A 14,121-nucleotide genomic window follows, 5' to 3' on the forward strand; every position below is an offset into this window, starting at 1 on the left:
GAAGCCATCATACGAAGCATCGGGGAGTACTGGCGTTCCGATTGGTGGTGACATCGGGTCCAGCGGCCGCCACTGATGGAACTGGGGGTGCCTAAGCCAGCTCATCGGGCTGTCACGCCCTAGCTGGCACGAGAGGTTCTTGCCTTGGTTGGCCCGGAAGGCGCCCATCCCAAGTTGTGACTCAGCCAGATCATCAGGTTTTTACGCCCAGCTAGCTCGTCAGGATGCTATGTCTCCGCCGGATCATCGGGCTCCCACGCCTCAGCAGGATCGACAGGCTTTCACGCCCCCAGCCGGATCGTCGGGCTCCTATGCCTCAGCCGGCTCGCCAGGCTCTCATGACTCTGCCGGTTCGTCTGAAGTTTACGCCCAGCCGGCTTGTCCAGCGCCCATGCCTCAGCCAGCCCGTCAGGCTCGCCCAGGTGGGACGACGGGTGGCACCCCTAAAGAGGGGGTACTGTCACCCCTGCTCCCGCTCGAAGGCGCCAGGCTCCCCAGAAATACGCACACCTGCCTTCCCCCCATCACGCGCATCAGCGATTATTGGACTCACCTGTACTCAATCACCTCTGTCATTACCTCCCCTATATCTGTCTGGTTCCCCACTCTGTTCCCTGCTTCAGCATTAATGTTCGTATGACTTTGTATACCTGTGTGCTGAGGCTGGTCCTGTTACCTGTCTGTTCCGCATTAAATGTTAACTCCCCGTATCACCTTCTCAACTCCGGCGTCGGTCCTTACATAAATATTGGTAACCTGAAATGATAGCTCTTATTAAATGTATTTAATCAAATTTACAACACACAGTACATACAGTATCTTACATTTTTGTATAGACAAGAAAGGCAGTAATCAAGTTGTTTTTACAGTGTACCAGACTGGTCTTTCACGTCATCTTTAATTAATTTATAAAACATTACAGGTAGAATCCTTAATTAAACAATAACAAAGCGTACTCCTGCTCGTTTTGCTAAAAATCGAAGGGATTGGGCTGGAGAAATGTAACACCTCAAATTCATAGACATAGATGTAAGGACTGACCATTCATGACATCAAATGTATAGTTTTAACCATGTTTGGAGGCTATACAGTGTTTCACATTTATGCTGTTTACAAACATTGGAGTAAAACAAGTTGAACTAAGCTCATGAGGCATTTATAAGTTATATACCTCAAGAATCAATGGTTATATGTCATTCATTTATGAGTCCAAAAATGGATGTAGCAACTAAGGAGTCTAGCTTTAAAAGGCACTTGGAAAATCAGTATAATCAATATAATGCATGATATTATTTTTTAACAATATATATTTAAAAATACTTCGACTTCCCTTTGTACACGGTCTACAGCAATGGAAGGTAGTTATACCTAAATGTCAATAGCAATACATTGTCAAATATTGTCCTTCAGTGCCAAAAGGAAGCGATGATACAGTAGATCTGGGTTTACATTTTCTAAACCTCTCATTGAGTACCCCCAACTGTTACACTTGTTCGATATATTCCAGTACTAGCACACCTGATTCAACTGGTCAACTCATCGTCAAACATGATTGGTTGAATCAGATGTGCTAGTACCGGAATAGATCAAATACGTGGAATAGCTGGGGATACTTGAGCAGAGGTTTGGGAAACTGCTGTAGATAAACCATAGAGATACTAAAAGTAGCTCGTTTGTCATTATAGCTTGACTCAATCCACCTTTGAGCTCTTACTAAAAAAATCTAACTATGGCAGTATTTACTAAAATAAATACATGGAAAATCTGACACCCATGTTGCAGTCACAATTGTATTGTGTTGAGATTAACTTAAATATAATGTTTCATTTGACTTAGATCTAATAAAAAAATATGATTTATGTAGGTTTCCCTATCTCTGGTGCTTCTTCGAGTGTAGAGCCAGGTGGTCAGACCGGGAGAAACAGCGGTTACACACACCACACTGGAAGGGCTTGGCCCCTGTGTGTTTCCTGAAGTGTCGAGTCAGCTCGTCGGAACGAGCGAAGCACCACTCGCACCCCTCCCAGGAGCATTGGTATGGCTTCTCTCCTGGAATGCAGCACTGGATTAGATTATACTACAGCAGAAACAGGGACGATCATGTTACATCATAAAATGTACAGTAATAACTAAATAATTAAACTATACTACTTATGTTGATAGGGTCAGTAAAGATAATATTTCAATATTAACATCAAAAAGTCTCTTGAGTGAATTAGAATCAATAATAAAAGAAAGAAAGAAATAAAGACTTAAAACACAACCGGTTTAGTTTGTTTACGCTCTTTAAAACAGCTTTCCCATTCGACAACATGCAGCAACATTTGGCGGGCCATATTTCAGTCAGCATAAAGAATGAAAAAGCATTCTTCTGCCTGGTAACATAACATACTGCCTCCCCCCAAAATAAAATACGGGTCACCCATGACAGGACTTTTATAATGCTACCAGTAAAACACTTACCCGTATGTGTCCGCAAATGGGCCTTTAAATGGGAGGACTTGGTGTAGACTTTCTTACATGCTGATGAAAGAGAATGGAACAAAATGTATGTCATTACAACATAACTATAATTGATTCATAAGCTTTTAACAAGAACATCCTACATCTAACAGAGTGGAGTTAATGGTCACGGTTGAATTAGAAACCATGCATTGCATTAGTGACATCCCACTGACCTCTCACACTCTCCTGTGCAGCCAAAATGGAACCCACACGCCATTTCTGTCTCTTAATTTGTCGTGTTTTTAAAGTTTTGTAATGTACAAAAGTGCAATCTAAGTCTCAACAATAGTGAAATAACATTGTAATGGAAATGTTGTGAGTTTTATGACAATTTAGTCATGTTTATTGAATGAGTTGGAAAACATATTGACATTGTGCCAGTGTCTAGCTAGCTACCTAGCTAGCTACATTAGTGAATAATGCTAACTTGCTAGCTAGCTAGCTAACTAGCTTTACCACCCTGTGTTGGTACATTTTACTAACTAAAATAGTTATTGATTTGAGTCTGAAATGTGGAATTGAACTTGAATGGTTTGAATCTTTGTCAAATCCATCAATGAAAAGTCAAACTGAAAAGTCTCTTTATTGCTCCTGGTAAGCCTAAGCCAATTGTCTGCAAAGGTTGTAACATTGTAACTACATAGTAATTATAAAGGTTATACCTTACTGAGTTTTACTTTACACTAAAGGGAAACTTCACAAGTTTTTTTAGGGGGAATTATATTGATCATGCATTGTAGTGCATATATTCTGCCAACAATGCCTTACTCTACGTCATGGAATGTTGAGTCAAATATAATCTAGTTTTTCAACCTCTTATGAAGTTGGTTTTGTAGCATAAATTGGGAATGTTATATTTTTGGCTGATATTATGATTGCAGATATGAAACAAATTAATTACAACACTGTCAGTTCCACTTTAAGTTGCTTGCTCCTGGGTAGGTACATGATAATTACAACACTGTCAGTTCCACTTTAAGTCGCTTGGTCCTGGGTAGGTACATGATAATTACAACACTGTCAGTTCCACTTTAAGTTGCTTGCTCCTGGGTAGGTACATGATAATTACAACACTGTCAGTTCCACTTTAAGTTGCTTGCTCCTGGGTAGGTACATGATAATTACAACACTGTCAGTTCCACTTTAAGTCGCTTGCTCCTGGGTAGGTACATGATAATTACAACACTGTCAGTTCCACTTTAAGTCGCTTGGTCCCGGGTAGGTACATGATAATTACAACACTGTCAGTTCCACTTTAAGTTGCTTGCTCCTGGGTAGGTACATGATAATTACAACACTGTCAGTTCCACTTTAAGTCGCTTGGTCCTGGGTAGGTACATGATAATTACAACACTGTCAGTTCCACTTTAAGTCGCTTGGTGCTGGGTAGGTACATGATAATTACAACACTGTCAGTTCCACTTTAAGTCGCTTGCTCCTGGGTAGGTACATGATCCTTACAAGTATATCCTATGTAACTACATTGTTCTTACATTACAGCATTTGAACCAGGTCATAACATAGAAATAAATCATTTAAAATTGTTGTTTGCTTGATATTTACGATTTAATTCCATGGGTTTCAAAAACATCATCATCTAATCTGCTACTAGTTTTTGACAAAACAGCAAACCAAAGCGTCTCTCCCACTATATGTTCCTTTTAAAAAGCGTATTGACAAATGTAACTCCCATAAGTGAGGAGCATGACCCATAGACTCAAGGTAAGGAAACATTTAAGTCATTCTCTAAATGAACACCTAGACTCTTTCCCCTAGAAACTAGTGTAGCTCTGAGAGTATTGGACCAGTGTAAGCAATATGGATCCTCCATCTTCCCCTCTGACAAGGCCAGGTGGAATTGTTGCCATATTAAATCAAAATGTGTATCCAATCCTCTCATATCTCCTAGGGGTTGATTTGGGATTCAGGAATTTTGTCATCCCTGCAATATCTATTGCCGGAGCACGAGGGATGTAGTGCTGCCGGAGCACGAGGGATGTATTGCTGCCGGAGCACGAGGGATGTATTGCTGCCGGAGCACGAGGGATGTAGTGCTGCCGGAGCACGGGGGATGTAGTGCTGCCGGAGCACGAGGGATGTGTGCTGCCGGAGCACGGGGATGTAGTGCTGCCGGAGCACGAGTGGGATGTGTGCTGCCGGAGCACGAGGGATGTAGTGCTGCCGGAGCACGAGGGATGTAGTGCTGCCGGAGCACGAGGGATGTATTGCTGCCGGAGCACGAGGGATGTAGTGCTGCCGGAGCACGAGGGATGTATTGCTGCCGGAGCACGAGCTGCCGGAGCACGAGGGATGTATTGCTGCCGGAGCATGAGGGATGTATTGCTGCCGGAGAACGGGGATGTAGTGCTGCCGGAGCACGAGGGATGTATTGCTGCCGGAGCACGAGGGATGTATTGCTGCCGGAGCACGAGGGATGTAGTGCTCCCTCACTGTTTTCAATTTGAGAATCCACGCAGCTGGTAACAACATTTCTGGAAAATTATTTCCCGCAACATCACATAGTGATGAATGACTATTTAACATAACAATACTGAATAAAATAGCATAGTAGGACTGTAATGTCACTGTGTTACACCAAAAACACCTAATTTCTAGTGAGATTTTAGGATGGTTAGCTGAAGCTGAATAGTCACATTTCTTGTCTCATGTACCCAAAACGCAACAGCAAGCGCCACTATGTATGCTTTGAATGAAACAAAATACAAGAAGGTTAATAGTTGAACACCATCTTCTCTAATTCACTCACAAAACAGTAATTAGAGAAGATATAATTGCACATTCCCATGAAACTGATTGACATTAAATGATTGGCATGCAGACACAGTTTGTACATTTCACCGGTAAAACGTGATGATTGCCTATTAAAAATATACTATTTTCTTGAGACAATATGTGTTGGCATAGGCAGACGTTACATTAGGAGGATGCATTTTATGCATATTCTATAATAATATTCTGTCAGTACAAACTTTGATTGAGAAATGATGAGGTAATTATTTTTTCAAAAATTCCCACTCCCGCACCTAAGAAAATATCACTACACTATTACCTGTAAGTGTAATGAGACTCCCTGTCAGTTCTTCTCACCTGAAAAGTCACAGTGATGTATCCTCCTCCTCTCCAGGTCAGGGTTATTCCTGCGGTTACACCTCCCCGGACCTGTCTGGGCCAATGCTGGGGACACTGGCCCAACACCGGGGCTCAGGCCTGCTCCAAGGCTAGAACTTTGGCCTTGTCCAAGACCTGGACTCTGAACAAGTCCTAGACCTGAGCTTTGGACTGGCATAAGACCAGGACTCAGATTCGAGGCAATCCTTGCTGCATAGGATGGAGGCAGAAACAGATTCTGGATCAGCTCTTTCCCTCTGTCCGGGCTCCCTGGCTTGGAGTTGGGCGGGGACAGAGGAAGATAGGCTGGTCGCTGCTGCGAATGGCTTGCGAACTGGGTTTGCAGAGTATAGCCACCATTTTGTGGGCATCCCATAGATTTGACAGCACTCTGGGGGGATGATAAGTGGACGTTGCTGAAAGGGAACGACAAGGCGGACACGGGGACCCCGCTGTGGAGGTCTGAGTTCACTGGACGACTAGGCACCAGCTGCTCTAGCTCAGAGTTCAATAGCTGGGACAACGGAACATCTGGGAAGTCCAGGGTGTGCATTTCCTGTTTGATGAACATGCTACTTCCTGTGTCTGTTGAAGCACCATAAAGCCCAGGGTGTTCTAGAAGGGTTGTTGGACCAAGGTTGCCGTGGCAACTGGGGTGCATGAGGGAGTGGGAGAGAGGCTCTGTCTTGATGGGTCTCATAGGCCGACATATGCCCGGTCTCAGGTAAGTGATGTCAGGGAAGAGAAGGCTCATGTTGATGCTGTATGGGGAACTAAGGTCCTCTGTGAAAGATGTCTGTCTGGAGTCTGGGACTTCCTGAGGATAAGGGGACAGATATTTGTCCATCTCAGATTTACCCTGTAATGAAAAAATAGATAATAGTGAGTGTTCAATATGAGTATTTGTAAGTTACATTTAATACAGTTTTGTGTTAAATCATTAACTTGTGAATATCCATGATTGTAACATTGTAACACCATGAAAATTAAGGAGGACTATAAAGTAGTTCTAACAATCCAATTCTTCACTGAAATGGCCTATAAAGTATTCACAGGGCTATCACTGAAATAGACCCATGTGAAGGCTACTGGAACATGGTGTGGCATGGGTCATCGCTTAATCTGTTTATATTTTTTTGTAGCCCTACCAGTGCTCATAGGAGTGAAAGGAGAGAGTGGTGACCATGTTCACATCAACCAGTCTGCAGTGAAACATTTATCATGTAGGCTACACAGTACTCCTGTCACGCCCTGACCTTAGAGTCTTTTAATGTCTCTATTTGGTTTGGCCAGGGTGAGTCCTGTGCCTGAGCCACCACCGCAGATAGATGCCCACCCAGACCCTCCCCTATAGGTTCAGGTTTTGCGGCCGGAGTCCGCACCTTTGGGGGGGGGGGGTACTGTCACACCCTGACCTTAGAGAGCCTTTTAATGTCTCTATTCAAGTTAGGGTTAGCTACATGCTAAGTAGTTGCAAGTAGTTAAAAAAGTGTAACTTGTTGAAAAGTAGGCTAATTAGCTAAAATGCTAAAGTGGGATGCTAGACGTTTGTGTTATATGCCACACTACTTTCGTTTTTGCCTTAACCTCTTGAGCTTATGGCTCAATACTGCCCCCGTTGGAGGAAGTGCGTGCCCATAGTAAACTGAAAATATTTTTTTCCAAAATTGCTAATATATGCATATAATAATAATTATTGAATAGAAAACACTCTAAAGTTTCTAAAACCGTTTAAATTATGTCTGTATGTAAAGCAGAACTCTCAGGGCAGCCTTTCTCCCAAACTCTCTTGTCAAGAGAAAAGTTGGGTCAACTTTGACGTCATCGCCCCCACCCTTCCCAGGCAGCTACCGATCTGGGAACAGTATGTATTTGTTCAGCGCGATGTCTGCTTTCAATTGGCACGTTCATTGTTTGAATTTCGCTCCCTCATCCTTTGGCGGGCGAAAATGCCCGGTTCACTCTCACATACATGCACTCTATTGCGCGAATACCGGCCGATTTGGGGAACGTTCTTTTCCAATAGACACCAGTTGAAGCCGGTTCGTTTGTTCGCGATGATCATTGTTTTACATGATAAAAACATCATTTTGCTCGATTCTGCACTTAGTTTGACCAGTTTAGTCAACATATAATATGTAATTTTGAAGTTTGATTGCGCAAGAGTGCGGGACCAGAAGGAGCAGAAGTTATTTTGGGTGCATTTCAGCTGAAGCTGTTAGCATATGCTAATACAAAGACGCACAACTTGAAACCAAACGATGTATTGGGTAAGTATGACTCCTTCTACGTCTTCTGATCGAAGAACATCAAAGGTAAGGGAATATTTATGTGGTTATTTTGGGTTTCTGTGGACTCCAAACGTAGAGGAGACACTGCTAATATCTGAGCGCCGACTCATAGCATAGACTAGTGAACGAATTCTGTAACGTTAAAAATAAATGTAACACAGCGGTTGTATTAAGAAGAAGTGTATCTTTGTAACTATATGTAGAACATGTATATTTAGTCATGTTTATTGCTTGTTATCTGACGTTATCTGTCCGAGCTATCATAATTTCTCCGGACATTTTGAGTAGCATTTTTGAAATGTCGTCATTGTAAACAGAGATTTATGGATATTAATGGCATATTATTGAAAAAAAAAAAAAATGTACTGTGTAACATGTAATATTACTGTCATCTGATGAAGATTTTCAAAAGGTTAGTGAATTATTTATTTTTTAATCCTACTTTTAAATTTTATATTTTCTGGGACAAAATGGCCGCCGCTTGCATTTTGTTTCGGTGGTGGTCTAATATAAATGTGTGCTATGTTTTCGCCGTAAAACATTTTAGAAATCTGACTTGCTGGGTAGATGAACAAGGTGTTTATCTTTCATTTGAGCTATTGGACTTGTGTAGGTGTGGAGGTTAAATATGTCTAAGAATATTTTTTCACATTTTGCGTTATGCTAATGAGCTTGAGCCGTAGTCACGATCCCGGATCCGGGATGGGTAGCATCAAGAGGTTTTAAGTAACAATCTGTCTTATATAACCATACCAAACATAACATATAATACAATTGTGGGGTTTTCAGATTGACATTTATTATGTTACGTCTAGTGTCTGAAACCAGGCTGGGCGCCCCTGTGTAGGCGATGGAACTCTATGACTGATTTTAGACTGTCCAGCTGCTGCCTGCATGCGCTGCACATATCTATCCTACATTTTGAGATGGGGGGCAACGCTTCATCTCAGTCCACTATGTACCTGTCTGTACATGTAGGCTATTTTGCCTGGCAGTTAGATATCAGAATAGTATAATATAGCCTAAATATAAAAGTGTGCCTAGTAACATCCGATGTCAGTACAGTACGAACCAGGGTGCAGGGAATTTTGCATACCACCTAGACTATTGCAGACCGACAACCTGTCTTTACAGTGATGTGGGCGAATAACGTCCCGTACAATTGTACAAAAAATCACATGGGTTACATCTACGTACGACTATCAATACAAATACCCAAGCCTTCAATACACTCTTTGCCGCTACGTTTCACTTCTAAAACGGGGTGTGTTGTTGTGGCTGTGCGCCAACGATTCCATGCAATCTACTTGCTCAAACTGTAAACTCGCTTTCTAATTGAATACCGTACCAGATTGTAGTCGTGGAATGAAGAGCTGCCACTGATTGTATTCCTTATGTTGTATAGGACTTGTCCATGTCCATGACCTTCTCCGTCTTCTTCTTCTCCTCCTCCTTCTCCTCCTCTTCTCATCCCGTGTGCCAGTGGTGGTGCGGCGAGTTTATGGTTGTCGAGCGCGTCCTGATCCAGAGCAAACCAAACATTATTCGTTAACAAGTCAGTGGCCATAAACGCTGATAACGTTAAGTCCAGTAGCCCGCGAAATTGGGCAAAATGAATAATTTATCATAGGAATACTTCTGATTTGAACAAATAGCTCAAGTCAAATTCTGCATATGCTATCTTGTTTTGTATATGTGCTTCTCAAATTACACAACAGCATGATAGCAGTGTGGGCGGAGCTGGGCATGTATTGGCCATATACCACGAACCCCCTAGTGCCTTATTGCTATTTTAAACTGGTGATCAACATAATTAGAGCTGTAAAAATACATTTTTGGGTCATACCCGTGGTATACGGTCTGATATCCCACGGCTGTCAGACAATCAGCATCCAGGTCTCCAACCACCCAGTTTATAATGCAGAATAGACAGAATAGACAGAACATAAACGTTAAAGTATTGAGTAGCTTTGCCTTTACATTACATTTCAAGGAAGGGAGGAGTGATAAGGCAAAAGATGTGGAAAGGCAGCAACATGATTGTGGGATGATTAACTTCAAGTGGGGAAACCTATTAATTCATTCAATTACTTATTCACAGCCTCTTAAAATAACATTGTGACACATAAAACCTATTCACCCCCAGCAGTATATGAGAATGACAGTACCTTCGTATTGACCTAAAATAGGACACTTGAATGTGAATGAATGATTCAGCAGCACATTGTTGTTCCTTTGTGACACCAGGCTTTTTGAGGGCCATTGTGGATGATACATTCTATACAGGTCCTTGGAATCAACCCCACAAGTTCCTATTCAAGTAATATTGAATTTAGCATCAATGGAAGTTACCGGATACAATGCTTTTTTTGTCCCTAGCCTACTTAATCTTTGTCTAGGAAACCGGGCCCATGAAGTTTGACGTGATGATGAATGCTTTGTATATTTAATGTGTCAGTGTGTTTGTTAGTAGATGTTCTTGTGTTTCAAACTGTTCCTCCTGTCCAGGAAACTGTCCCTTATGTCCGTCTTAGTTGTTCACTCTAGTCTTGTTTATACCTGGTGCTAAAATTCATAATTTGTTCTGAACTTGTCTACATTCTGATTGTGCCCACATTTTCAGGCATGCATCTATCTACACATGGTATTAAAATGTGTTTCTTATCTGTCCACTGTGTCCACATTGTGCCCACATTTTCAGGCATGCATCTATCTACACATGGTATTAAAATGTGTTTCTTATCTGTCCACTGTGTCCGCATTGTGACCACAATTCCCTGTCCCTCCCTGTATGCAAATTGTTTGACAGTCATTCTTTCAAAATAAAATATATGTATTTATTTTAAGACACATATTGATGATAAACAGTGAGCTCCTAAATTATTGGCTCTGTACCACAGCACTTTGGATTTGAAATTATACACTGGCTATGATGTTAAAGTGCAGATTGGGTGAACCGTTTAGAAATTAAAGTACTTCTTGTACTTTAATTTCACATTTTAGGAGACCAAAATGATTTGGACAAATGAACTTATTTGTTTATTTAAAGTAGTAAAAAGTTAAGAATTTGGTCCCATATTCATAGCATGCAATGATTACATCAGGCTTTCATTGATGCATTTCATGTTAGTTTTGGTTGTGTTTCAGATCATTTTGTGCCCAAAATAAATTAATGGTAAATAATGTTTAGTGTCATTTTGGAGTCACTTTTATTGTACATAAGAATAGAATATGTTTCTACTTAGATGAATGTGGATGCAGCCAAGATTACGGAGAGTCCTGAATGAATCGTCAATATTGATGAGTGAGAAAGTTACAGATGCACAAATATCATACCCCAAAGACATGCTAACCACTCACCATTACAATAACAGGGAGCTTATCATTTTGGGGTGGGTGGGTGTTTGATAAAATACTCTGACAGGAAGGTACTATCTGTGACATGTCAGATTCAGTTCCCACACTTGACTTGGCAGTGTAACCAATGAACAATGGCAGGGATCAGTGTAACCTGTCAAAACAGGAAACACAGGTATGTCCATGTGTTGGCACAGCATACAAAACATCAGGTTGAGGGTTCAGTTAATTGCCCAAAACACCCAAATAAACACACACACACGCACACAGACAGACACACTAGTGACGGTCAGTGCTGTTTATGACCACCGAGGACAATAGATTTTTTTTTCATGAGCATGGCCTTATTTATATTACAGCATGTGGGATGACTGTCATTCATATCCCATTCACCCAGTTCAATGTAACATCGATAGGTTTAGGCTACTACATGATACTCAAAATGTCCCTATACCCATCATGAGGTTGCTTCAACCTAGCCTATGAATGAAAGTTTACATCGTAGGTACACACAGGTCGAGAGAAAAATTTGAGACGACAGAAAGTGACACATGGACAGACAGTGACACATTAAATAGCGTCCTGCACATGCTTGCCTGCATCTAGGTTATCTAGGGTGTAATCATTAGCCCAACAGTTGCAAACAAGAGTTTCTATTGGAACAATTGTGATATTTCTATCCCTGTTTCATTGAGTTTTATTTTATTTAACTAGGCAAGTCAGTTAAGAACAAATTCTTATTTACAATGACAGCCTATCCCGGACCAACCCGGATGACGCTTGGCCAATTGTACGCCCCCCTATTGGACTCCCAATCACAACTGGATGTGATACAGCCTGGAATCAAACTAGGGACTGTGGTGATGCCTCTTGCACTGAGATACAGCGCCTTAAACCGCTGCGCCACTCGGGAGCACTATGCTTCCGTTTAAGAAACGTTATTCAACAGAATCGGCGTATTGAATATACCCCTGACCACGCATAAACAGTTCACTTTCAAAGCAGCCACATTGTATTCCTTCTCGCCTCTATGCACTCTCCCCCTCTCACCTTTTTCCTTTGATTGTGGACATCAATGAATAACACATCAGCTGTATGTGACCTGGCAAAAAACCTTTCCAAGCCAAACCATGTCATAACCACTACACACAGCCTACATTGTTGTCCCCATATTAGTTAAAGTAACGTCATAGTCAACATAGCTAATAGAACTAATGTGTTAGTAAAGCCACTACAATCTTTCAGTAACGTTACAGTGTATAGTCAGTAAGCAGTTACACCGGCGGGCCCCGGTGGCAATACATTAATAAAACCAAAAGCTTACCTTGACTCAGAAGAGTTTCAATGTTGTGTTGGATAGTCATAGTCCGGTAGCCAACATAGCTTCCCTCTGTCTGAGCCGGATGTTTGAGTAACTAAACTAGCCAGCTTCATTTGCTAGCTAAAAAAGTGAAACTGAAAGTGAAAATGACAAAATCTCTTTCTCTTGCTTCTCCTCCATTTTTGAAGAATTAATTTGTTGAAAACTGTTCAACTATTGTCTTTCTGTATTTCTGTCTTAAAGTCAACAACTCACCACATTTTAAGCACTGCACTGCAGTGCTAGCTATCTGTAGCTTATTCTTTCAATACTAGATCCATTCTCTGATCCTTTGATTGGGTGGACAACATTTCAGTTCATGCTGCAGGAGCTCTGATAGGTTGGAGGATGTCCTCCGGAAGTTGTCATAATTACTGTGTAAATCTCTGGAAGGGAGTGAGAACCAAGAGCCTCCTAGGTTTTGTTTTAAAATCAATGTACCAAGAGGAGGATGAAAGCTAGCTGTCAGAGTGCTGTTGAGTCTACCTACTGTTGACCATTGCAAAACAATGTGTTTTGTGACATGTGAATATATTTAGTATAGTTTTATCTGAAAAGGATAACTTTTTCAATGTTTTACAATTTTATTTTCATGAAATTCAGTGAGGAGGATGGTCCTCCCCTTCCTCCTCTGAAGAGCCTGAAACACATATGCATGCATTCACCAACTGTACATAGTCCATCGGTAAATAGCCCACCCAATTTACCTACCTCATCCCCATACTGTTTTTATTTATTTACTTTTCTGCTCTTTTGCATACCAGTATCTCTACCTGCACATGACCATTTGATCATTTCACTCCAGTGTTAATCTGCAAAATTGTAATATCCGCCTACCTCCTCATGCCTTTTGCACACAATGTATATAGACTCTTTTTTTCTTTTTTTACTGTGTTATTGACTTGTTTATTGTTTACTCCATGTGTAACTGTGTTGTTGTCTGTTCACACTGTTATGCTTTATCTTGGCCAGGTCGCAGTTGTAAATGAGAACTTGTTCTCAACTAGCCTACCTGGTTAAGTAAAGGTGAAATAAAAAAATAAAAAATAAATAAATAAATTCACAAATGCTCAGAAAAAGTATATTTCACCATTCTGTCTGCTCAAGCAAATTTGCAAACTGCTTAACTTGGAACCAAGCAGAACTCCCCTACATACCCTTTGTGATGAACGCAGCAAGTGGTCTGCTTCTATCTAATACAGTATGTAAACACAGCCTCACATGAAATTGTGATCTGCTGTCAGTGTGTTAAGAGAAACTAAGAGAAACGTTAGCACCCAAAGACTGAAATAAGATAAATATCTGTTTGAGTGCACTTGAAAAATGCAGCGTGTAATATGAATGGTCCTGATCATATGAGAAGGTAAGTGTAACGCTCCTGGTGTCGTGGGTGTGGAGTCAGATGCAGGAAACAGAGAGTGCCATGCTGTGCTCTTTAATGCACTAACGCAACACAACCAAACCGCAACCAAACTGCCC

General features: G+C 41.3%; 1 protein-coding gene across 3 annotated transcripts; it reads right to left on the reverse strand.

Annotated features, from left to right (window-relative positions):
* Nucleotides 1-788: 788 nt before the first annotated feature.
* On the reverse strand, nucleotides 789-12,692 carry klf5b (Kruppel-like factor 5b). 3 transcript variants are annotated; one of them, XM_024388633.2, is made up of 5 exons: nucleotides 12,607-12,692; nucleotides 9,274-9,444; nucleotides 5,614-6,493; nucleotides 2,464-2,523; nucleotides 789-2,049 (listed from the first exon to the last, which is right to left on the reverse strand). In XM_024388633.2, exons 2-5 carry the CDS (start codon nucleotides 9,394-9,396, stop codon nucleotides 1,871-1,873), a joined length of 1,242 nt encoding a protein of 413 aa, XP_024244401.1. In that variant the 5' UTR covers nucleotides 9,397-9,444; nucleotides 12,607-12,692; the 3' UTR covers nucleotides 789-1,870. The 3 variants fall into 3 exon arrangements, with proteins under 3 accessions (XP_024244401.1, XP_024244402.1, XP_024244400.1); XM_024388634.2 differs by lacking the exon at nucleotides 12,607-12,692 and adding an exon at nucleotides 9,772-11,687; XM_024388632.2 differs by lacking the exon at nucleotides 12,607-12,692 and having other exon boundaries at nucleotides 9,274-9,628.
* Between the last annotated feature and the right edge of the window lie 1,429 nt (nucleotides 12,693-14,121).

The sequence above is a fragment of the Oncorhynchus tshawytscha genome, linkage group LG26, assembly GCF_018296145.1.
Source record: "Oncorhynchus tshawytscha isolate Ot180627B linkage group LG26, Otsh_v2.0, whole genome shotgun sequence".
In the NCBI taxonomy this organism is placed as follows: Eukaryota; Metazoa; Chordata; class Actinopteri; order Salmoniformes; family Salmonidae; genus Oncorhynchus; species Oncorhynchus tshawytscha.